The 26,079-nt window shown below is 48.4% G+C and overlaps 1 protein-coding gene across 1 annotated transcript in view; it reads left to right on the forward strand.

The window, feature by feature from the left end:
• Positions 1 to 26,079, forward strand: part of LOC139279766 (transcription factor HIVEP3-like) — a 71,700-nt gene that overhangs the window by 22,398 nt on the left and 23,223 nt on the right. The window contains exon 3 of the mRNA XM_070898970.1: positions 16,243 to 16,418. Within this exon, the coding sequence (XP_070755071.1) occupies positions 16,243 to 16,418 (176 nt within the window). The remainder of the gene's footprint in view (positions 1 to 16,242; positions 16,419 to 26,079) is intronic.

Genomic DNA, 26,079 nt, shown 5'->3' on the forward strand with positions numbered 1-26,079 from the left:
GGAGCTGTGTTTATGTTTAAGAACGAGATACATCAAGATAGGTCACATTTGTAGAACCTAAAAACACACAGGAACAGGAGTAGGCCTTTCAGCCCCGCGAGCCCGTTCCGCGATTCAATTCGATCGTGGCTTTTTACATCCACCTACTCGGGCAAATGAGCCCTCGTTGAACATCTCATCCAACATCTCTCAATACTGCCCTGAGGGAGATGATGCCAAGGAAATAGGCTGAGCCCCTGGATTGTGGCTTTGGGTTTTTTTTTAGCCACCGTCACACAGTCCATCTACAGAAGAAAATACACAGATACAACGTCTCAAATCCGACAACCTTGGGACCGAGACCGTGCCGATTTTCGGATTTTTCCGGATTTCGGACCTTGCTGTTGGCACTCCTCGCCACCCACCGAATCCCTCCGCTCCTCGCCACCTGCCGAATCCCTCCGCTCCTCGACCCCCGCCGATTCCCGCCAATTTGCGCTACCCGCAGCCCCCCGATGCTGCGTTTTTACTTTTTTTAACCGGTTTCCTCATCCCTTGCCGCTGGATTGGAGACGCCCAGTGGTTAGGCCGTCGCCATCTTGGCCGCCTCCCCCATCTTGGCCGCCACCCCCACTACAGGTACAACGTCTCAAATCCGAAAACATAGCGGCGAAGCAGATAACTAGTCCGGCCCACCGGTTTTTCGAAAATAATTCCGAATTTTATTCGACTGAATATCAAATGGGATTTTCTCAAAAATGTCCAGTTTCCAGACAATTCCGATTTTCGGTCAGACGGATTTGAGACGTTGTGCCTGTATGTGTACACAACTATTTTTTGTTAACAAACTGACACTAACTGGAGGAATATATCATTGTTGTGATCAGGAATGCGCTGCCTGAAAGGGTGGTGGAAGCAGAATCAATAGTAACTTTCAAAAGCGATTTGGATGAATACTTGAAGAGGAAACATTTGCAGGGCTATGAGGAAAGGGCAGGGGAGTGGAACTAATTGGATAGCTCCTTCGAAGAGCCAGTACAGGCACGATAGGCCAAATGGTTGTCTTCTGTACTGTATCATTCAAGTATATATATCATTTTTTTTTAAGAGCAGATTTTTTTTTTATTGCAAACTGACACTAAGTAGGGGGATAGACGATATCTGGTTTGTCAACCTCTTCATCCCAGTCCAACAGACGAAATGGCAGCCAAAGCTGACCCACAGTGTCGTTCCTGTGGCCCACACCAATTAAACATCATTAAAACTCGGCATCTGTGCAAATAGTTGTCCACATTCCCTCGTCTTTGTGCTCAGTTACATAAGAACTTCTGGAAGAACTGAAAATCAATCAAGGAGCCTCGGAATTCGGTGCAGCAGAATAAGTAGATTTGGTAGCTCCAAGTGCAGTCCGACAATAAAAAGCCAGACTCTAGGCTCCAGCACAAACCCAACATTCTTCTTTGCCAGACTCTCAGTGCAGTACTGAGGGAGCGCTGCAGAAGTTCTTAAACCTGATTTTTTTTTAAAGTGTGATTGATAAAGGATATTTGTATTGGGGAACTACAAATGGATTTAGAATTCCCATCTAATTGTTCAAATACTAAAAGAGAAGACGTCAACAAAAAAAGATGAGAGAAGAAGCCTTGGAGCATTATAAGGGCTGTCAATCATTATAATATAATGGCTCACAGACCAAAATGTACATAGATATAACACCAGGAAAGATTGACGATCTTTTCCCCAGCAATGAATAGACTGAGAGGTGACCTGCTGGGGATCTTCAAGATTTTGAAAGGGTCGATGTAGATAAGGTGATTCCACTTGCGGGGCAGACCAGAACTAGGGGTCTTAAATATATCCAATACAGGAGAAACGACTTTACCCAGAGACTGGTGAGAATGGAACTCGCTACCACATGGAGTAGTTGAGGCGAAAAGCATAGATGCATTTAAGGGATAATATGCTGAGATAATAATATGCACTTAGAAAATAATGTGAAGAGGACGCCTGGATTGGACGTCACCAAGGTCCAGGTCGCTGATTGGAGCCTGGGCAGGTACAGCAGGAGCGGCGAGATCGGGGCGCAGGAGTGGCAAGAGATTGCAGAACGATGTGATTGGGGCCCAGAAGAGGCGAGGGCCCAGGGGCAGCACGGGCCCAGCCCACACTGCGATATGTGCGCGCGCTAGGCCCGTGCAGCAGAGCTGGTCTCCAGTCGTCTTGGTTAATCCTTGTCACTGGAACAAGACCAAGTTCTGTCAAGCCCGTGTGGTGGCTGGTGTGCAACGGCCACCACACGTTTTTTTTTTTTAAATCCACGCACAGGCATCTTCCACCCTTCAATATGTAGTTCGGGACCTGGAATATTAGGTCCTTCATTGAAACACCTGTGAACTCGTCCCTTTTTGGCGTGGAAGCAAGCCATCCTCGAGACGAGGGACCGCCTATGATGAGATAAGTACATGAGGGATAAAGGAATAGAAGAATACGTTAATAGGATTAGATGAAGTAGAGTGGGAGGAGGCTCGTGAGGAGCATAAACACCGGCATAGACCAGTTGGGCTGAATAGCCTGTGGCTTTACTGGTTATTTATTTCATTTCTTCACACTGTAGGACTTGAGCTATCATGAAGTCTGACACTCCAGTGGATTCTGTCGTTGCACTGTCAGAGGTGTTGTCCTTCATATGAGATGTTAAACCAAAGCCTTATCTGCCTGCTCATGTGGATGTTGAGCATTCAGTGACGCTGTTCAAAGAAGTGCGAGGAGTTCTGACCCACACTCAACAAACAGCACCAAAAACAGATTCAGCTATTAAATCAACTCATTGCTGTTTGGATGATTTTGCCACGTGCAAAATGGTTGCCAGATAATAACAATCTGGAGCCCGCTGCCTGAAAGAGCGGTGGAAGCAGATTCACTAGTAACTTTCAAAAAGGAATTGGACATATACTTGAAAAGGAGAAATTAGCAGAGCTATGGGGAAAGAGCAGGGAGTGGGACTAATTGGATAGCTCGTTCAATGAGCTGGAATGAGACGAATAGCCTCCTTCCTTTACGATTCTAATAGTCTCTGCTTTGAGACATTATGTAAATGCAAATCTTTTTTCTTTCTTATTTGTACAGAATGCAGAAAATATATATTGATCAATTTTATTTGTAATTTAAACATTGAAGGCACTTAAGTTGGCTTTATCTCACAGATAATCTACAATCTTGTCGCTTTCCCGCCGCTGGTTCCCTCCCCTTTGTGTCGCAGGTTCAACCAGACTGTTCACAACCTTGCCTACCCCGAGCTTAGCTTCCGACTCCATATCCTCTGCATCACCAAGGCCACCTACTTCCACTTCTGTAATTTCGCCCATCTCCTCCCCTGCCTCAGCTGCTGACATTCTCATCCACTCCTTTGCCACCTCCAGACTCGACTATTCCAATGCGCTCCTGGTCGACCTCCCATCCTCCACTCTCTATAAACTTCAGCGCATCCAAAGCTCTGCTGCCCATATCCAATCCCACACCGAGTCCTGGTCACCCAACACTGCTGTCTTTGCTGACTTACATTGGCTCCCAGTCCCCAACTGTCTGCAATACAAACTCTCGATGTCGGGTTTAATCCCTGTGTAGCCTTGCTCCTCCTTACCTCCCTAACCTCAGCTAGCCGCCCCAGAACTTACCGTTCATGCGAATCAGGACTTCTCAATCTCCCTCCTCCATTGGCCCCACCATAGGCCCCATGCTCTAGCAGTCTCTTCATAATCCCTAGAACCTCCCTCTTCTCCTTGAAGACCCTTCTTCAAACCCACCTCTTTGACCAAGCTTTTAAGTCAACCCTCCTAATATCTCAAACACAAAAGCAAAATACTGTGGATACTGGAATCTGGAATAAAAACAGAAAACGCTGGAAATGCTCAGCAGGTCAGGCAGCATTTGTGGAGAGAAAGCAGAGTTAACGTTTTGGGTCGATGACCCTTCGTCACAACCCAGACCAAAGGGTCGTCGACCCGAGACGTTAACTTTGCTTCCTCTCCACAGATGCTGCCTGACCTGCTGAGATTTCCAGCATCCTCCTAATATCTTCTTCTTTAGCTCAGCGTCCATTTTTTTTTGTCTTTGAGTGATGTGTCTGGAAACTTTCTAAAATTTAAACCAGACACCAAAGGTCTGATTTTCAAAACAGAATCCACTTTTCCCCGATATATCTGTGCCTTACCATGTGGAGCATTAGTCAGTCGGGTTTTCAATGAATTCTCATTCCAGGCAAACAACGGAATTCAAATTATGGCCCCCACCCAGCCTCCTCTTGTTTCTGTCTGGCTTTCGGCTTGGCAATGACAGTAGTCCTGCTTTTCCATGTGATGCTTGATCTACTGGGTCTCCTCTGTAGACTCTGTGAAGCACTTTGGGACATTTTTCTATGCTAAAGGCGCTATCTAAATGCATGTTGTCCATGTCACCTTTTCTTTGATCTATATTTCACTGTAACGATACTTGATGTGGCAGATCGGTTATTCAGGCATAATTAAATATTTTACACTGTGACAATGATTTTAATTCTGCCAAACTGGGCAAAATTTATGGGCTGGCTTTTCAGCTTTGCTGATTTCGGGGCAGTGATGGCGGTAAAGTTTGGTCCGGGAACAGTTTGTGCCTCAGTCTGCGAAATTGGGCCCGAAGTGTGGGGCGGAGCGCTAAGGGAGGCGTTAAACACCCCTCTGAGGGCACTAGGCCGGCTGAGCATGCAAAAATCCCGAGCAAAACAGCCGGTCTGGGAGCGCTCTGAGAGAGGCTTGGGGAGAAAAAAACTGAAAGAAACACCAAAAAACATTCCCAATACATAACCCACGTCACCTTAACATAAATGGCAAAAAATAAATAAAAGAAAAAACAATCACACTTACCTGAGGTAGACATTATTTGCCTCACTGCTGCCGGCATAGGTTGGACGCCCGTTTTCACAGGCGGTCCTAGCAGGGCGCGCTATGCGGCGCTACGGATTGGGTGGGACTCAAAAATTGAGCCGGCGTCGCAACCGGAGGCGTTGAACACTGTCTTGCCTCATCCGGCCCGCCGACAATGGCCCCGAAAATCACGGCAGGGCGCCGGAAGCTAGCCACCCGCCCAGAAGAGCTCACCGCCGCCATTGCTGCCCCTCCGGGCCGAAAACAGAGGCAGACAGGACCAGAAAATTCAACCCCAAGTATCCGGGTTTAGCTTCCCACTGTTGATTGTGAGGTTGTATTGAGCTCTGTGCCAGCATTGTTGAGGTTAATACAGCGTTAATGTATCGGTATCAAATAAAAAAACTTGAATTTTTAAAGCACCTTTCGGCAACTCAGGATATTCTGAAGCAGTTCACAACCAATGAAATACTTTTGCAATGTTGTAATGTCACGAAACCAACTTGTGCACAACAAGACCCTACAAACAGCCTGACAAAGTTCCTGAGAGGTTTAACGTCTCATCCGAAAGACGGCACCGTCAACAGTGCAGCACTCCCTCAGTACTGCGCTGGGAGTGTCCCCCTAGATTATATGCCCGGTATCTAGAGTGGGGCTTGAACCCGTGACCGTTTGACTCCGAGGCGAGAGTGCTACCCACTGAGCCTCTCCACTAATTAACATTTATTTTTGACAGTGTAACGCCTCTGTTAAAGTAACAGACAAAGGGATGCTGTACATAGACTTTAATTGTTTACCAAGCTCGTGAACCCTACGATGGGTTGGTATATCCAATGCAATAGGCATGCATGGAAAAATTAAAGTTCAATCTGACTGTAGTCCAAAGCTGACTGTTGCTTCCCTCATTTGTTATGCGAGAGAGTGGCAATCAATTTTTTTTATTGATATATTGACTTTTATTTTAAAAAGACAGCTCCGGAGTGCAATGCAACAGATTCCAATTTTCCATTCATTACCCACTCCCAAGTTTTCAGCACTACCAATACGTTCCCTTCACTTTGCTGTGAACACGTAGTTCAGTGCCAGCTGGAGATCTGTCTAGCACCACTTGTCTGGTTTGCTGCTCTTGTAAACGCGAGGTCCAATTCGTCTGAGATTCTTGAATCCGTGCCAAATGTGGAGAAGTTCTGTTCTGCGGACTCTTGTTCCGCCAACGCTGCCACTGGACCTCACAGCGAGCCTTCAAATCACGGGGTGGTTTTTGCACTTTGGCTCTACGGAGGCCGACGATGGAGATTTCAGGGCAGATTTTACGACTGTGCGCTACAGGTGGGGTGCCTCGTCCATGTATGTCAGGAACCGCCATTAGTTAAAGTTAGCGGCCTGCAAATCGTGGACAGAGCCTCCAGAGAGCAGTAGAAAATTGGAAGCCCCCGAAAAGCTTGGGTTGCAGGTACAATTGGAGCTTTCAAGACTGAGATCGACAGGATTTGTGTCTTGGAAGAGTATCGAGAGAAATGGAGCTAAGGCAGGTAAATGGAGTTAAGGTACAGATCAGCCATCAATGGCAGAGCAGGCCCGAGGGGGCTGAATGGCTTCCTCCTGTTCCTCATGGTCCTATGTTCCATGACTTCTTGATGTGCGCTACGGTTGACAAGGCTCTTCTATGTTGTACAGTGCAGTAGTTAGTGTGTATGCAGTAAACCTTCAAAAGTCGCAGGGTTAGCGTGTCATACTGTACCATCATATAATACTCTGCAAGTTATGATTCCTCTTCTATCAGAAGTATGTTATCATATGTAACCTCCTCCCAAGTCTTGTGATGTCAGTGGGCAATGCCAGCTTGATGGTGGCTCAGATTACTGGGCTATTAACCCGCGGTTTCAAAAGCAGTGTTCAATTCACCGAGTCATTTTGAATGCTTACCAGGTCTGATGTTGGCACTGATGCAGAATGATGTGAGGGCATTGCACAGTTGTAGCTGTGGCTGTGTGTGAGTCAGCTCTGCTGTTTTCGCTAAAAGCACATCCCTAATGTGAAGCAACATATTCAGGTTGAGTTGCGATGAGCGATGGGGCTCTGGGATCAGGCCAGAGACTCACTGCACGACGATGTCATGAACTAGGGCCCTCTGGCAGGGGGGACAGGGGTGGGGGGAGGGGGCAGGTAGATCCCGATCCACTTTTGCCCAGCTTTCAGTATTGGGAGATGCAAAAAAAGAGTGGAGAACATATCTTAAAAAGGCATAAACTTCATTAATAAGATAAAATCCCTTGTGTATGTGCCACAGTATAGATGTGAATCATGTGATATATCAATATGCCAGCAGTGTTTATAAAAATTAGCATGTGTTGATTTTGTTAGCTGCAATTATCCTGCGTGACAATAGGGATTGGACACTCGGTGTCATTTTAACCTAACCCACCCATCAGCAAACTGACAGGATTGGGTGCAACGCTGGTTTTACTCCCCGCCCGATTTTATTCTCCATTGAAGTCACTGGAGAGCAATATTGGGCGGGGGGGGGGGGGGGGAGGGGGGGGGCCGGTTGGAGAGAGGGTGAAACTGGTGTTTCACTGATCCCGTGGGTTTCCCGCCCGGCAAGTTGGGTTAAAATTGTCCCCCCCCCCCCCCCCCGTAGCCTGCTGTTCGCAATCCTGCTGAGAAGTGGGCATCTTGGGGAGGACGGAAGCAAAACACTGCGGATGCTGGAAATCCGAAATACAACTCCAGCAGGTCCGGCAGCATCTGTGGCGAGAGAAACAGAGTTAATGTTTCAGCTCCATGACCTTTTCGTCAGAACCGGAAGAATTAGAGAATTAATAATTTTTAGTAAGTACAAAGGCAGGGGAGGTGGGGGGAGCATGGGGAGAGGAGGAATGAACAAGAGGGAATGTCTGTGGAAGGTTGGAGTGACTAAATGACAAAAGGGATGATGGTGCAAGGCAAAAGCAGGTGGTAATGGGTCAAGTAAAGAAACAAAAGCTGGGTCCAGAGGAGATATAAATGTCAACAGCAGAACCTGCTGTTGGAGAATGTGAAAGGGTGGCAGAGGCAGAAATCTTCACCACATTTAAAAAGTACTTGGATATGCACTTGAAGTGCCGTAACCTACAAGGCTACGGACCAAGAGCTGGAAAGTGGGATTAGGATGGATAGCTCTTTTTCGGCCGGCACAGACACGATGGGCCGAATGGCCTCCCTCTGTGCCGTAAATTTCTATGATTCTCTATATCCCTATACTAAAGTTCCCCTTTAACCTGGGTCAGGAGAGCCTCACTAAACAGCGCAAGGCGAAGTATGTTAAAAATGCTTTCAGCCCAGTTGACAATACTCACTCTGTTGCCAGTTAAAACAGTCACTGTCTGCCGATGCATATCTAATTTGCTGACTCAAAAACAGAGCTCAGATACAGATGGTGTGCCGTACTGTAAACCCCCTTTGTACAGCCCGGAGCTAAAATAAAGAACCTTGTGTCGTTGCGTTTGTTTTCCTGATGCAAATGATATGAAAATATTACAACTGTAGTCCAAGAGAAAGTGGCTTCACGATTGCATCTGTTACCCCTGTGAGCAGTAAGATCTCACTCGAGAACGGGTTACGGTTGCACCGTAGACTTCTGGCTACATTGTAGACTTCCGACTCAAAGCCGGTGGCCGCATGTGTCGGAAAAAAGGGAACTGTTTCAGGGGAAGCGTTCACTAGTTTCACAGGCAGTACCTCTGCCCGCACCATAAACCGATAAAGTAGAAAGCTCCTGGCTTGTTTAAGTCCCTCCCCCAACCGCTAACATTTTAGGCGGGGGGGGGGGGTGGGGGGAATGTGCCCATGTTAAACTCAAACCAAAGAGCGGCCCAAAGATCTGCTTGTCATCTGGTGTATCGGGGCCATGTTATGGTGCCGGTGGGGGATCAATATCTGAATAAACAAATTCTCTATTTTTGTGAGCACTCGTAAAGGTTTACGAGAGGAATCAAGTCAAAACAAACTCTGGTGAGAAAACCCGCATCTGCATCTGGGCCAAACGCCTTGCGTCCAGCCCAAACGTAATTCAGCAGAGCTGCCAGAGGGAAGTCATTCACAGTCAGATTGATGTCATTTTCAACACCCAGATCACAAGGTGATTTAGTGCCCGACATGTTAGTTCTTGAGCTGTGAAATTAATGGCCTGAGCTGCCCCTTGGCAGTGCTTGGAGACCTAGCACAGTACACCAAACGCTGCGTTAAGTGCTCACTACCCCCCACCCCCGCACTCACAGGTCGACCAGATTGGGTTTTAGTTAGTTGGATTCTTTTGAGGTTTCCATCCTACTCGGAACCATAACTGTTCCCCAATATCAAAGTGTGTGTGTGGGGGTGGTGGGAATGTGTGGGTGGGTGGGTTGCGTGTGTGTGGAGGGGATTGTGTGTATGTGCAGTTGTGTGTGTGGGGTGTGTGTGTGTGTGTGTGTGGGGTGCATCTGTATAGGGTTGGTGAGTGTGTGTGTGTATGTCTGGGGTGCGTGTGTGGTGTGTGTGTGTCAACTGGGTGTGTGTGTCTGAGCTAGGTGTGGCTGTGTGGGGCGGTGTGAATGTGGGGTGTGGGTGGGTGGGTGATTGTTGGGCTGTGTGTGTGTGGGTGCATGTGCGTGTGAGAGGGTGTGTGGGTGTTTGGGGGTTGGTGTGTGGCGATGTGGGTGTGTGGTGTATGCGTGAGTGTGGGGTGTGTGTGTGTCGGGGCGGTGTGTGTGTGTGTGTGGGGGGGTGGATGTGTGGGGGTGTGGGTGGGTGAGGATGTGGGTGGGGGTTAGTGTGTGGGTATGTGTGTGGGGGGTGGTTAAGGCTGTGGGTAGGGTGGGTGCGGGGGGTGTAGATGGGGGTTGGTGAAGGGGTGGGGATTGTGGGGTAGGGCTTAGTGTGTGGGGATGGATATGTGGGTTCATGTGGGTGGGTGAGGGTGTGGGGATTGTGGGGTGGAGGGTTGGCGTGTGGGTATGTGTGTGTGGGGATGATTGTGTGTGGGCGCGGTGGCGGTGTAGGTGGGGGTTGGGTTTGTGTGTGTGGGATGGGTGTGTGTGGGGTGGGTGAGCGTGTCCGCCGACAGGATTGTGTTGCTTCCCCAAGGTGCTTCATCAACCTTCGAACTCTCCTGCTGCAAGAGTCAAGCACGGAAAGGCAGGGAGGGGGAAGGGCAGAAGGCGACAGGTAACTGTTTAACATAAAAACAGAAAATGCTGAAAAAACTCAGCGTATCAGGCAGCATCTGTGGAGGGAGAAACAGAGTTAGCGTTTCAGGTCGATGACCTTTCGTCAGAAGTGGAAGAAGTTAGAGATTTCACAGTTTATAGTGTGTCATGTATTCAACTATCATTGTAACCCATGTATAAGCTGACCTAAGTTGTACACCTTGAGAACATTGACCACAAGGGGGTGAACTTGTGGGAGACTTTTCTAAGCTGGACTTTCAGGTATAAAAGGGGAAGCTCCATCCACCTTCATCACTTGAGGTCTTGGTAATAAAGGTAACTGGTCACAGAGTGACCTTCTCTCAAGTATGGGCCTCGTGTGCATTTATACTGTATAGTAAGGACATATCATTGGCGACGAGAAACTAGGATTTAAACCACGCGAGCATAGCCACTAGCAGCACAGAAGAGAGGTACTGTGTTGGTGATGATTGGGAGGACTTTATTGAGAGACTACAGCAAAGTTTTGTCACTAAGGTGGGCTGGGACAGGATTCGGCCGACAATCGCAGGGCTCATCTCGTACTCCCTGATGAAGGACCTTCTAGCGCCAGAGAAGCCGGCGGACAAGACGTTCGAAGAGCTCAGTAAGTTGATCAGGGAACACTTTAAACCGGCGAGCAGCATGCACACGGCGAGACACGGGTTTTACACGCACCGGCGGCGAGAAGCGCAAAGCGTTCCAGACTTCGTGGCAGATCTCCGGCGACTGGCGAGCCTATGTAAGTTCACAGATGCATGCAGAGCGGAGATGCTGCGAGACTTTTTTATTGAGGGCATCGGGCACGCTGGGGTTTTTCAGGAAACTGATTGAGACCAAAGACTTGACCTTGGAAGCGGCGGCTCTGATAGCCCAGACGTTTATCTCAGGGGAGGAAGAGACCAGAATAATGTATGACAAAAATCTTGGTTTAAATGCGGCAAATGACCAGGGAGTCAACATTGTTAACGCGGCACACGGTTCTCTAGGCAGACAAGGGCAATCGGACATGCCCCAGTATGCAGTCGAACCCAAAGGGAGAATTCAACAGAGACAATGGCTAGCTGAACGGCGATTCATGCCATCGCAATGGACAATGCGGCCAGTAATGGGGCCATCAACACCTGTTAATGGTGCGCTTAAGGACAGTTACAGAGACAGTCAGAGACGATCGACTGGTAATGGACCTTTAGTTTCCAACAATGGGACCCCCAGCTCATGCTGGCGGTGTGGAGGCAAACACCCAGACAAAGCTTGCAGATATCAGCAATATACCTGCAGAAACTGCAACGTCAGCGGTCACTTGGCGCGTATGTGCAGGAAGCCTGCAGCCAGGTTGATGTACGAGGAGGACGGGCCCGATGTAAGCCCTACGAGGCCAAATGAATACTGGGGGAAATCGCTGGAAGCTGAAGTTCAGTGAGTTCATGTGGAGCACATATACAGTTCATATACCAGGATGCCACCGATAATGATGGAAGTGCTTCTCAATGGCATCCCATTATTAATGGAGCTAGACACGGGGGCCAGCCGGTCCCTGATGAGTATCAAACAGTTCGAAAGGTTGTGGGTGTCCAAGGCCAGGAGGCCAAAATTATTGCCGATTGACGCACAGCTACGGACATATACAAAGGAGATCATTCCGGTGCTAGGCAGCGCCACGGAAGTCGTGACCCACAAAGACTCGGAGAACAGGTTGCCACTCTGGATTGTCCCGGGGACAGTCCCGCACTACTGGGGAGGAGTTGGCTTGGTGTCGTGAACTGGAAATGGGGCAATGTCAATGCAATTTCTTCTGTGGAGCGAGTATCATGCTCACAGGTCCTGGACAAATTTGACTAATTATTTCAACCCGGCATCGGCACTTTCATGGGGGCCAAGGTAGTGATTCACATAAACCCGGACGCCAGGCCAGTACACCACAAGGCCAGAGCGGTGCCGTACATGATGCGGGAAAAGATAGAATGCAAATTGGACCACCTGCTGAAGAAAAGCATCATCTCGCCAGTCGAATTCAGTGACTGGGCGAGCCCGATCGTGCCGGTGCTCAAGGCGGATGGGTCGGTCAGGATATGTGGCGATTACAAGGCCACCATCAATCGGGTGTCACTTCAAGACCAGTACCCACTACCGAGAGCGGATGACCTCTTTGCGACGCTATCTGGTGGCAAACCTTTTTCAAAATTGGACCTGACCTCAGCTTACATGACCCAGGAGCTGGCGAGTGAGTCGAAGAAGCTGACCACCATCACGACACACAAGGGGTTGTTTGAATATGACAGATGTCCGTTCGGGATTCGTTTGGCCGCCGCGATCTTTCAGCGAAATATGGAAAGCCTCCTCAAATCGATTCCAAGGACGGTGGTTTTTCAAGACGACATCCTCATCACGGATCGCGATACTGAAGAATACCTCCACAACCTGGAGGAGTTGCTACGCAGACTAGACCGGGTAGGGCTGCGACTGAAAAAGGCGAAGTGCGTCTTCTTAGCTCCAGAGTTAGAATTCCTGGGGAGGAGGGTAGCAGCAGACGGGATCAGACCGACTGCATCCAAAACGGAAGCGATCCAGAGAACACCCAGACCCCGTAACACGACAGAGCTGCGTTCGTTCCTGGGGCTCCTGAACTATTTTGGTAACTTTCTTCCCAAATTGAGCACACTGTTAGAGCCGCTACATGTGCTCCTACGCAAAGGTCACGATTGGGTCTGGGGGGACAGCCAGAAAAGGGCTTTTGATAGAGCACGCAATTTGTTATGCTCCAACAAACTGTTAACGTTATATGACCCGTGTAAGAAACTTGTTTTAACGTGCGATGCGTCGTCCTATGGGGTCGGGTGTGTGTTGCAGCATGTGAATGCCAATGGTCAGTTACAGCCGGTAGCTTATGCCTCCAGAAGTCTGTCCCAGGCAGAAAGGGGCTACGGGATGGTAGAAAAAGAAGCGCTAGCATGTGTCTATGCAGTAAAATAAAATGCACCAGTATCTGTTTGGCAGGAAATTTGAGCTGGAGACAGATCACAAAACCCTAACATCCCTTTTGGCCAACAACAAGGCCATAAATGCGAATGCATCGGCCCGCATACAGAGGTGGGCACTCACGTTAGCCGCCTATGACTACACAATTCGGCACAGAACGGGCACTGAAAACTGCGCCGATGCACTCAGTGGTCCCACTAGCCACCACTGAGGGGGCAACTGAGCATGATGCTGAGATGGTCATGGCTGTTGAAGCTTTCGAAAGCGAAGGCTCACCTGTGACATCCCGTCAGATTGTTGGCCTTCATAGCGAGGGGATTTGAGTACAGGGGCAGGGAGGTGTTGCTACACTTGTACAGGGCCTTGGTGAGGCCACACCTGGAGTATTGTGTACAGTTTTGGTCTCCTAACTTGAGGAAGGACATTCTTGCTATTGAGGGAGTGCAGCGAAGGTTCACCAGACTGATTCCCGGGATGGCGGGACTGACCTATCAAGAAAGACTGGATCAACTGGGCTTGTATTCACTGGAGTTCAGAAGAATGAGAGGGGACCTCATAGAAACGTTTAAAATTCTGATGGATTCAGACAGGTTAGATGCAGGAAGAATGTTCCCAATGTTGGGGAAGTCCAGAACCAGGGATCACAGTCTAAGGATAAGGGGTAAGCCATTTAGGACCGAGATGAGGAGTAACTTCTTCACCCAGAGAGTGGTGAACCTGTGGAATTCGCTACCACAGAAAGTTGTTGAGACCAATTCACTAAATATATTCAAAAAGGAGTTAGATGAAGTCCTTACTACTAGGGGGATCAAGGGGTATGGCGAGAAAGCAGGAATGGGATACTGAAGTTGCATGTTCAGCCATGAACTCATTGAATGGCGGTGCAGGCTAGAAGGGCCGAATGGCCTACTCCTGCACCTATTTTCTATGTTTCTATGTTTCTGTTAAAGTCTGGACAAATAAAGACCCGCTACTGTCTTTAGTTAAGAAATGTGTCCTGAATGGGGACTGGGCAGCCACGTACGGGGCATGCCCTGAGGAATTTAAACCGTTTCATAGGCGCAAGGATGAATTCTCGATTCAGGCTGATTGCCTACTGTGGGGAAACCGCGTAGTCATACCCCAGATGGGCACAGAGGTGTTTATCAGAGAACTTCACAATGAGCACCCGGGCATTGTCACGATGAAGGCAATTGCCAGGTCACAAGTTTGGTGGCCAGGGATAGATGCAGACCTGGAACTTTGTGTTCACAGGTGCAACACGTGTGCTCAGCTAGGCAACGCACCCAGGGAAGCCCCGCCAAGCCATGGTCACGCATCCATGTGGACTACGCAGGTCCTTTCATGGGAAACATTTTTTTGGTTGTAGTAGACGCCTACTGCAAATGGATTGAGTGCGCCATTTTAAATCCAAGCACATCCTCTGCCACGGTAGAAAGTCTACGGGCAATGTTCGCCGCTCATGGTCTACTGGATGTCTTGGTCAGCGACAATGGCCTGTGCTTCACAAGCACTGAATTCCAGGACTTCATGGCAGGCAACGGAATCAACCATGTCAGAACGGCACCTTTCAAGCCGGCCTCAAACGGCCAGGCAGAACGAGCAGTGCAGATAATCAAACAGGGGATGCTCAGAATCCAAGGGGGTTCCCTACAAAGCCGCTTATTATGCCTCCTGTTGGCCAATAGATCCCGACCACACTCACTCACAGGGGTTCCACCCGCAGAGCTGCTAATGAAAAGGACGCTCGAAACCAGGTTATCCCTTATACACCCTACTATGAAAGAAATTATTGAGAGCAGGCATCAGTCACAATGTGACTACCATGATAGGAATGCGAGGGCGCGATTTATTGATGTCAATGACCCTGTTTTTGTCCTTAATTATGCTGCAGGGCCCAAATGGCTTGCAGGCACTGTGATTGTCAAAGAGGGGAATAGGGTTTTGGTATTTAAACTTACCAATGGACAAATCTGCCGCAAACACGTGGATCAAACTAAAAGGAGGTTCAGCAACTCCATAGAAGAAGCAGAGGAAGAACACAACGTAGAGTTTACTCCACCACAGGTGACCGAACACCGGAACCAAGTGGAGGAGAGTCCAGTCACTGTGGGCAGTCCGGACAGGCCTGAGGCACCGCAAATAGCAGACACTCAGGCCAGCGCCCAACAACCGGAGCCCCAACTCAGGCGCTCTACAAGGGAGCGTAAATCACCAGAGGGACTTAACCTGTGATCCCAATATGACTTTGGTGGGGGAGGTGATGTCATGTAACCCATGTATAAGCTGACCTAAGTTATACACCTTGAGAACATTGACCACAAGGGGGTGAACATGTAGGAGACACTCCTAACCTGGACTTTCAGGTATAAAAGGGGAAGCTCCACCCACCTTCATCACTTGAGGTCTTGGTAATAAAGGTAACTGGTCACAGAGTGACCTTCTCTCAAGTATGGGCCTCGTATGCATTTATACTGTATAGTAAGGACATATCATAGTGCACCTTCATCCCTTTTAACAATTACCCATTCCTCCCCTCCACCCTATCAGAGGCCTTCCCCACTATCCTTTTCTTACTCCCCACCCGCCTTTTCCCTGGCTCTGTACTTGCTTATAAACTGTTAAATCCCTTCCAGTTCTGATGTAAGGTCAGCGACCTGAAATGTGGACTCTCTTTCTCTTGGCCCACAGATGCCACCTGACCCACTGAGTGTTGCCAGCATTTTCAGTTTTCGTTTCAGATTTCCGGCATCCGCAGTGTTTTGCTTTTGTTTAACTGCTTACTCCAAGTGTAACTCTGCGGGGAGGAGGGAAAATCCGGCCAGGGTTTATGTTGGGCGCTGCTGTTGTATTGGCTGGAAGTACAGCTTTGATTCCTTCTTTTAAATGGACTGAGCAGTCGACCGTGAGCACCTAGTGCCAGTCTCACTCAAGCCTGGGCCCATAGCCAGCTTACCTGTTTCACAACAGAAGACGTGCCATTAGCACTGAACTTTCTTTAATGTCCATCGCAGTCTTATTTTAGCCTTCTTCACCTTTGGCGGTGTGATATTTTTCCAAGATTCTGACTCGACACTGTGTCCCTTGTTTCCTTCCTCCCCCCCCGCCCCTGCCGTTAGCCTTTTTTGAGTTTTCTCGGTAAGGTTCATTAACTCTTGTGTTTTTGTATATTGTTTTTGTAGGTATAAGTCCAACGAAGATTATGTTTATGTGCGAGGGCGGGGAAGGGGAAAGTATGTGTGCGAGGAATGTGGAATTCGCTGCAAGAAACCCAGCATGCTGAAGAAACACATTCGCACACACACAGACCTCCGGCCATACGTCTGCAACTATTGTAACTTTGCCTTCAAAACCAAAGGTGAGAAAGTCTTTCCTCTTTCTATCGCCTCAGAATCTGGAGTCAAAACCCCCACTTCCCCCCCTCCACAACCCCCCTCCGCCCCCCCCCCCTCTCGCGGGCCCCCGCAGCACGTTTGAGCCGTGTCAACCTACACCGCGGTAATGGCCGAGGGGCAAACGTGTGAGTGGAGGGGCGCCGAGCCGTACGTGGCGGTGAGATCCACTGCTCCTCTGCAGTGGGTTGTTGGGATAGCTGATCTCTGCAGGAGGGCCAGGAGGCGGGCTGAAATGGCATCAGTGCCCCAGGGCTCGGGGTGGGGGGGGGGGGGGGGCGGAGGAGGGGGGGGGTCAGTCCTGCTTCCAATCACTACAACATCGTGCATTTATATAGCGCCTTTAACCTACTCAAACATCCCAAGGCATTTCACAGGAGCATTATCAAACAACACCGAGCCACATGAGATTTTTTAGGACAGGTGACCAAAAGCTTGGTCAAAGAGGTAGGTTTTAAGGAAGGAAAGAAAGACTTGGATTTATATAACACATTTCACGACCACCGAACGTCGCAAAGCGCTTTACAGCCAATGAAGCACTTTTTGAAGTGCAGTCATTGTTGTAATGCAGGAACGTGCCTTAAAGGAGGAGAGAGCGACCTAGAGGTTTCGAGAGGGAATTCCAGAACTTAGCGCCAAGGCAGCTGGAGGCACGGCCGGCGATGGTAATCGGGGATGCAGAGGCGGACAGATTTGGAGGAACGCTGAGATTTACCCGCCCTGCTGGAAAGTTCAGACATTGGGTGAGGACAGGATCAGGGTTGGCAGTGGTACCTCCGTCCCGAGTGGCCGTCCCAACTCTTGCTCTCCAAGGTCGCATCTCTGGCGAGGTACCTGAAGGTGTCCCCATGGAAACGGTCTTGCAACTTGAGCAGCCAAAGGACGAGGAGAAAACCCATCTGCCTTCTACTGACCCAGACCCCAAATTGGATGCAAACAAAATTGCGGCCCAATGCTAATTAATTTTTTATTTTTTTTTATTTGCTTCAGTCACCGGAGCTAACAGTTTGGCAGATGTGGGATGGATAAATTAAAGGAAGTTAGCGAAGCATGTGATGTTGAAGGTGTGTCGGTTAACTACTTCAGAAAGGAACTGGATACATTTCTGGGATTGGAGGGGATGGGACAGGTACAGAGTGAGAATGTGAAATGACCCAGAACACACGAAGGTCACAGTGCTGCAGAAATATGGTGCTGCGTTCGGTGTGACAAGCCCTGCTTGAAGCATTTGCAGATCGCAGGTGTATCTTTGAAAATAACGGATACTCCCCGAGGTTAATAGCCCAGTAGGTTCATCGGATCTTGATTAGGGCTTGAGACAGCTGCTGTGATTCCATCACAATTGACCATCTATTAAAGTAACTGGGAGCTAACTATTTTCTCTTAAAGATAGAACTTACATTTATATAGCACCTTTCACAATTTCAGAACGTCTCAAAGCATTTTACAGCCAATTAATTACTTTTGAAGTGTGGTCACTATTGTAATATAGGAAACGTGGCAGCCAATTTGTGCACAGCAAGGTTCCACAAACAGCAATATGATAATGACCAGATCATCTATTTTTGTGATGTTGGTTGAGGTATAAATATCGTTCCAGGACACCAGAGAGAACTGCCCTGCTCTTCTTCGGAATAGTGCCATGGGATCTTTTACGTCTGCCTGAGAGAGCAGACGAGGTCTCGGTTTAATGTTTCATCTGAAAGACAACAGCTCCAACAGCACAGCAACCTCTCAGTACTGCACCCAGGAGTGTCAGTCTGGATTATGTGCTCAAATCTCTGGAGTGGGACCCACAATCTCCTGATTCAGAGGCGAGTGTGCTGCCCACTGAGCCAGGGCTGACATGCAACTGCTCTTCCCCAAAATATTCAAAATCCCCAGGCACCTTGCCCGGTTTGGGGTTTGATCCTGCAGCTCAAGGCAAGTGGATGGAGTTCAGATACAGGTGAGCCATGGTCACATTGAATGGCGGAGCAGGCTCGAGAGGCTGAATGGCCTGCTCCTACAAACTGGATTCGCTCCCTCCCAGCTCATGAGGAGCACTGCTTGATTCTGAGGTTTGTGTAGCTACGCTACCACAGGGGGAATTGTGTTGTGTCATAAAGCAATACATTGAAAGTCTCGGAATATATTTTGAAAAGTAAATATTGAGTTTCCAGTTGATAGTCCTTTTTCGAATACTTGGCAGGCTGGAAGCGAGACCCAAACAGATGTTTCAGGGAATTTGGTCTTTAACCTGAAGGCACTTCCTGTTCCAATACAAGGTATTTCGCACTGTTTTGTTAACTGAGAGGCCCACCTGCCCTTTCTCGAGAAGTCATTTTCTTTGGCAGTTCTGTCCATTTTGCGGGTGGTACGTGCGGAGGAACTGCCGGCCTCGATTGATCTGTGTATTCCCAGAAATTAGCACAAATTCTTAGCCTTGCGTAACTCTCTCGTAACTGCAAGCTTCCATCTTGGTTGCTGCAGGAGAGCTTTTCCCAACATTCGCAGATGATTGTGTCATTGCCATAGAATCATAGAAATTTGCGGCAATTCGGCCATTTCATCCCCGGTCAATATATTTCACTGTGTATATTTTGGGAAACAAACAAACAGTTACACGGCTATGGTTCTGGTGACAGCATAAACCATGAGAGAAAAGAACTAAAGAACTTGCATTTATATAGCGCCTTTCACAACCTCAGGACGTCCCAAAGCGCTTTACAGCCAATGAAGTACTTTTGAAGTGTTGTCACTGTTGTAATGTAGGAAGTGAGGCAGTCATTTTGCGCACAGCAAGCTCCCACAAACAGCAATGTGATAATGACCAGATAATCAGTTTTTGGTGATGTGGGTTGAGGGATAAATATTGGCCCAGGACACTGGGGAGAACTCCTCTACTCCTCTTTGCAATTGTGCCATAGAGATCTTTTACCTGGGAGAGCAGACGGGGCTTCGGTTTAACATCTCATCTGAAATACGGCACCTCCGACATTGCAGCCCTCCCTCGGCACTGCAGAGGGAGTGTCAGCTTAGATTGTGGGCTCAGACCGAGGGCCATGTGGTTCTTTGTCGGCCGGCGCGGACACAATGGGCCGAAATGGCCTCCTTCTGCGCTGTAAATTTCTATGTTTCTAGATCTCGGGCGTGGGGCCAGAACCCACAAATTTGTGATTCAGTGGTGAGGGTGCTACCATTGGGCCATGACTGACACAAGGAGGTTTCTGAATATGATTTGCATACCCTGAGATGGAATGACAAGCCTATAAAGGTACTTTGCATTGCTCTAGCGCTGGAATCACTCGGGCCCCACTGTGCCTTCTCGCCCAGTGCCATCGGCGAATCCGGCAAGCGTGGTTTGGGGATGCCACTGGCTGCATGCTGGGGCCCAGCAGAACCGGCGGAACAGGCTTGAGAGGCTGAATGGCCAAGGGCAGTATAAACTCAGCTTAGTTCGTTTGCGGGCAACTATATTTTCACTTTAATCCACTTTAATCCACCGTCCGCCTGTGTCTTTATTCTCTGGGTTGGTGCTTGGGACCAGTACTTGCAAAATGCAACCTGTGGAGTTGGTGCCGCCCAGGTACGGCGCCACCTCCTGGACACTCCCTCCAGGTGCACGTGGGTCTGCTGACCTCCATCTGAATGCCAGTCAAATCTTTCAAGGTGGGAGAGAGGGGCCACTGGTTACTCTACAGCAGCTGCCAACTCCAAGCGCAGGAGACTACTTTCAGATGAAAGGCCCACCTCCGCATCGCTCCAGGTGCCCTCCGCACTTCTTATCTCCTTTGCAGCCCCCCTCCCCTCCCTTCTATTCCTTCCATGCTATTCACCTCAACTACTCCGTGTGGTGGCAAGTTCCACATCCTAACCACTCTCGGGGTAAGTCTGCTTCACCTTCACTCAGCATTGCCCCACGCTCTGGAACACCCTCCCTAATCTCTCGGCCTTCTTCCCTCTCCCCTCCTTCAGAAGCCTCCTCAAAACCTACCTCTTTGACCATGCTCTTGGTCACCTCCCTCAAAAATCACCTTGTACTCCCGCTTGCCCTTGGACTACCCTTGTTCGGTTCAGTCAGCTGTGGCTCAGTGGGTAGCACCCTCGCCTCTGAGTCAGACGGATATGGGTTCAAGTCCCACTCCAGAGACTTGAGCACATAATCTAGGTTGACACTCTTGTTTTAGTACTGAGGAAGTTCTGTACTGTTGGAGGTGCCGTCTTTCGGATGAGACATTAAACCGAGGCCCCATCTGCCCTCTCAGCTGGATGTAGAAGATTCCATGGCATTATTCTAAAGAAGAGCAAAGAAGATCACCCTGGAATCCTGGCCAACATTTATCCCTCAACCAACACCTAAAAACAAATTATCTGATGACTTTAACATTGCTGTTTGTGGGATCTTGCTGAGCACACATTGGCTGCCATGTTTCCCTACATTACAGTACTGATTACACTTCAAAAAGTACTTCATTGGCTGTAAAGTGCTTTTGAGTGTCCTGAGGTCATGAAAGGCACTATATAAATGCAAATCTTTTCTGTGAAGCACCTTGGAACATCCCATTAAGTTAAAGGCACTATAAAATGTACGGCCTTGGCTGGTGAATACACATTGGTGCCACTGTAGACATAGTGAGGAATTTTCCGTTGATCATTGAAATCGTATGTGCATTCTTTCAGAGCCCTGTTAGCAGTTTTATTGGACATAACGCAGAGGAAGTCCTGCTACATTTCCAACGTCACTAATACACAGCGAGCAGGAGAAATGTACAAAGTGTTTTACAAAGTTGCATTGCCGAAAGGCTTCACTTTGAGAAACACTGTGTGGTTCGAGGCCCGTGAATATATTCACAACTGTCAAGGAAGACTGAACAAGCTGGGGCTCTTTTCTTGAGTAAAGAGAAGGCTGAGAGGGGACCTGATAGAGATCTTTAAAATTCTGAAGGGGTTCAATAAGAGTAATGTATTTGTTTCGTGGGTTCTTTGCTGAAGAGTTCATAGCAACAAATTGCTATTAAGCACTAGTTGGTTTATTAGCAAAAGGTTTAACAATCACACGACACATTACCAGTTCATCCACTAGGCTCATAACCACCCGCCTCATCGTGGCTCCCCTGAACCTAACTGGCTGGGGTTTTATTGAGTCTTGTGAACAGCACGTGACTGGCTAAGCCATTCACAACTCACCAGTTCTACAAACCTGTGAGCATACCCAGAGGTGCATACATTATTATAAGGTAGACATAGAGATGACGTTTGCACTTACGGGGGAGACTAGAACTAGCGGTCATAAATATAAGATAGTCGCTAATAAATCCAATCTGGAATTCAGGAGAAACTTCTTTACCCAGAGAGTGTTTAGGATGTGGAACCCGTTACACATTGTAGTTGAGGTGAATAGCATTTAAGGGGAAGCTAGATAAGTGCATGATAGGGAGAGGAATAGAAGGTTATGCTGATCGGGTTAGGTGAAGTAAGGTGGGAGGAGGCTCGACCACCGGCATTGACCTATTGGGTCGAATGGTCTGCAGCTATGCTGTAAATTTCTTCATGCTGCTGTGTGCCATGTGCTCTGAACCAGTGCTTGTGAGATTGAGGCATCGCATGGGATAAACAGCATTCGCTCTGACGTGACCTGTAACATTTAATACAATTCCCTCACTCATGGGGTTATTCTTGACTTTATGCGCTGATGTAAAATGGGTCGGCAATGGCGAGTCGACTGCCCGTTTTGCGTCTCTTCCTGTCAGTATCATAATATACCCTGCTAATCAGTTTCAGATTATTTCTCAGCAATTTATATTCGGAGCTATCTGGGTGGATCAGTTGTTCATAGAATCATTGAAATTTACAGCACGGAAGGAGGCCATTTTAGCCCATCGTGTCCGCGCCGGCCAACAAAGAGCTGCCCAGCCTAATCCCACTTTCCAGCTCCTGGTCCATAGCCTTGTCGGTTGCGGCACTTCAAGTGCACATCCAAGTACTTTTTAAATGTGGTGAGGGTTTCTGCCTCTACCACTCTTTCAGGCAGTGAGTTCCAGACTCCCACCACCCTCTGGGTGAAAACATTTCCTCTCAAATCCCCTCTAAACCTCCCCCCAATTACTTTAAATCTATGCCCCCTGGTTGTTGACCCCTCTGCTAAAGAAAATAGGTCCTTCCTATCCACTCTATCTAGGCCCCTCATAATTTTAAATACTTCAATGAGGTCTACCCTCAGCCACTGTTCCAAAGAAAACAAACCCAGCCTATCCAATCTTTCCTCATAGCTAAAAGCACTTCCTCGGTCTAATCTTGAGCCATATAAACCAGAAAGACCCCCGGTGCATGGGAACACCATCACCTCCAAGTTCCCCGCCAAGTCACACACCATCCTGACTTGGAAATATCGAAGCAGTTCCTCCATCGTCGTTGGGTCAACACTCACTTACATTAGAGCGAGACTAAATTGAGTACAGTTATGTAGTGGTTATGTTACTGGACTAGTAATCATTGGTGATATTTCTCCAGCGACTTGAGGTGTCTACTGTACATGGTCCATGAGCCATACAGGAACTCCTTCACGGCAAATGAGCCAAAGGTGGGCAGCGGAAACATTACAAGGACACCCTCAAAGACTCCCTGATAAAGTGCGACATCCCCACTGACACCTGGGAGTCCCTGGCCAAAGACCGCCCAAAGTGGAGAAAGTGCATCTGGGAGGGCGCTGAGCACCTCGAGTCTCAACGCCAAGAGCGTGCAGAAATCAAGCGCAGGCAGCGGAAAGAGCATGCGGCAAATCTGTCCCACCCACCCTTACCCTCAACAACTATCTGTCTCACCTGTGACAGAGACTGTGGCTCTCGTATTGGACTGTTCAGCCACCAAAGAACTCACTTCAGGCATGGAAGCAAGTCTTCCTCGATTCCGAGGGACTGTCTATGATGATGATGGACAAGTAATCATGCTGTAATAATCCAGAGAATGTGAGTTCAAGTCCCACCATGGCAGTTTGAGAATTTAAATTCAGTTTAAAAAAAAATGTCAGAAATAAAAACCTGGTAAAAGTGAGCATGAAGCTGCTGGATTGTCATAAAAACCCAGCTGATTTACTAATGTCCTTTGGGGAAAGAAAGCTGCCATCCATACCCAGTCTGGTCTATATGTGACTCCAGTCCCACACCAATGTGGTTGACTCTTCACTGCCCTTCGAAGTGTCACAGCAAGGCTCTCAATTGTATCAAGCCACTACATTCCCAAACTAACAGCACTGTGGAAGCACCGTCACCACACGGACTGCAGCAGTTCACGGAGAAAGCCCACCATCACCTTCTCAGCAGCAACTAGGGATGGGCAATAAATTCCAACCTTGCCAGCGACACCCACAACCCGGGAATGAATCAATAAAAACATATCCCTGGCAAGCCTTATCCCGACAGAACTCAGAGTCTCGGGCAAAGAATGTAGTCTCTCTCCACCCGCTGCTGCACAGCAAGACTCACCGCCAACAGTCGGAGCTCGGTTGATAAAGACCTGGCCCTTTGGGACATTAAGATTGGATCCCTGGCTTGTGCTGCATTAGCTGACCCAGTCAGAGTTGCGCAAGGACTCTGCAGTTGGTTTTAGTTGCTCCTGGACCTGAGGGGCGAATATTCGGTCTTCTCTCCTGCCCTTGATCACGCCTACCCAGTGATCCCTGCTGGATCTCTTTACCAAACAGACGTTTCTCCTGTTGGTTTCTTTGTCTCGGAAAGAGCCGGCACAGGCATGATGGGCTGAATGGCCTCCTCTGTGCCGTATCATTCTGTGTACCATTCTACAAACTGGGGAACGATTGTCTTGTTTCATCATTTTTTGTTGGCAAGTACCGAGAAAATCCAGTTTCTCGAGGATTGGGTTTAATTGTGAATATGCAGGAAGTGGAATCGCTTTGAGAAGTTGATGCGAGGGAGGAACTCCACTCAATTACAATTAGCTTCCCGGCCATTAGTGCAGCTGAGAGAATCAATCCGGGGTCTGGCTTTAGCATTGCTTCCATTCAACCGGTTGCCAAGAATGCAGATCTTGAAGGAATCTGCACTCCGTGTCTCCTGGGACAGTAGGCCTTCCTTCCGAAGGATTTGAGCCCAGAGCACTCACAAGCTGCATTATATGGTGCAGACTGCACTCTCGGGTGGACTTGGCAACATTCCGCAGCCCCGGTAATGGTAATCACATTTGTACGATATCGAGTATGGAGGCGACAGAAGCACAAAAGTCAGCCTTTTATCTACTCTTGTGTCTCTGAGTAACTCCTGTTGGCTACCAAAGCTGCCAGACTATATAAAAATAAAGGGGAGCTCAATAAAACTGAGGAAATACTTCATACAAAGCTGCTGTAATACGGTTAGCATTTGTTGCGCAAAGGGTATTCAAAAAATATGTGTATTAGTCATGGGCCTGGCCTCACTGACCCTGGACAAGTGGGGAGAAAAGATCAGCCAGATTTCCCAACCCTGGTAGTTATCTACTGTCTCCTGCTGGCAAGCGTGTGTGCATGTCAGTGTATATGGGCTGAATTTTCGCCACCATTCTGCGCTGTTTTTCTTGGGAGCAGACTGAAATCTGCAAGTTTCGCCAAAGTTTCTGCGCCATTCTAAAGTTGATGAGTCCGATTTTTTAAGTTCCCGATTTTTTTAACGTCATTGAGGTCGGAACCTGCCGGGTGCAGAGATTGTTGTTTCCACTGGTCGGGGAGACTAGAACTAGGGGGCGCAGCCTCAAAATACGGGGGAGCCAATTTAAAACCGAGTTGAGAAGGAATTTCTACTCCCAGAGGGTTGTGAATCTGTGGAATTCTCTGCCCAAGGAAGCAGTCGAGGCTAGCTCATTGAATGTATGGATTCATATCACAGATAGATAGATTTTTAACCAATAAGGGAATTAAGGGTTACGGGGAGCGGGCGGGTAAGTGGAGCTGAGTCCACGACCAGATCAGCCATGATCTTGTTGAATGGCGGAGCAGGCTCGAGGGGCTCGATGGCCTACTCCTGTTCCTAATTCTCATGTTCTTAAGTTTTTATTTCTGGCCATTTAAGCGAGTTTGGCCAAGTACGATTTTTTCTAAAACAGCGCACTACACCGTTCTGAAAAACTTTACCAACACTTAAGAAAATTGGCGCAGGGAAGAGAAAATCAGCGGAGAGAAGACGCCATTGTTTCGTTGGAGCTGAAGACACGGCACCAGGGGGCGGGGGCCTTTACCCAGGATAGAAGCGGGCCAGTGAGATCTTGGAATGCTTACACCTGTTATGAAAATAGAAGTTCTTGTGGAGAGAAAAATCAGCAATGACACTCCAGGATAAATTCAGCATCCTTCGTTACCCTAGCAACGTCAGTTTTTCGGCGCAGACCTTAAGCTCCACCCACAGATCTTAAGGACAATCTGCGCCGCTCCAAACTGAAAGGTTATCCCAGGATGGTGGGACTGACCTATCAAGAAAGACTGGATCAACTGGGCTTGTATTCACTGGAGTTCAGAAGAGTGAGAGGGGACCTCATAGAAACGTTTAAAATTCTGACGGGTTTAGACAGGTTAGATGCAGGAAGAATGTTCCCAATGTTGGGGAAGTCCAGAACCAGGGGTCACAGTCTAAGGATAAGGGGTAAGCCATTTAGGACCGAGAT

This window comes from Pristiophorus japonicus, chromosome 14, assembly GCF_044704955.1.
Source record: "Pristiophorus japonicus isolate sPriJap1 chromosome 14, sPriJap1.hap1, whole genome shotgun sequence".
Taxonomy (NCBI): Eukaryota; Metazoa; Chordata; class Chondrichthyes; family Pristiophoridae; genus Pristiophorus; species Pristiophorus japonicus.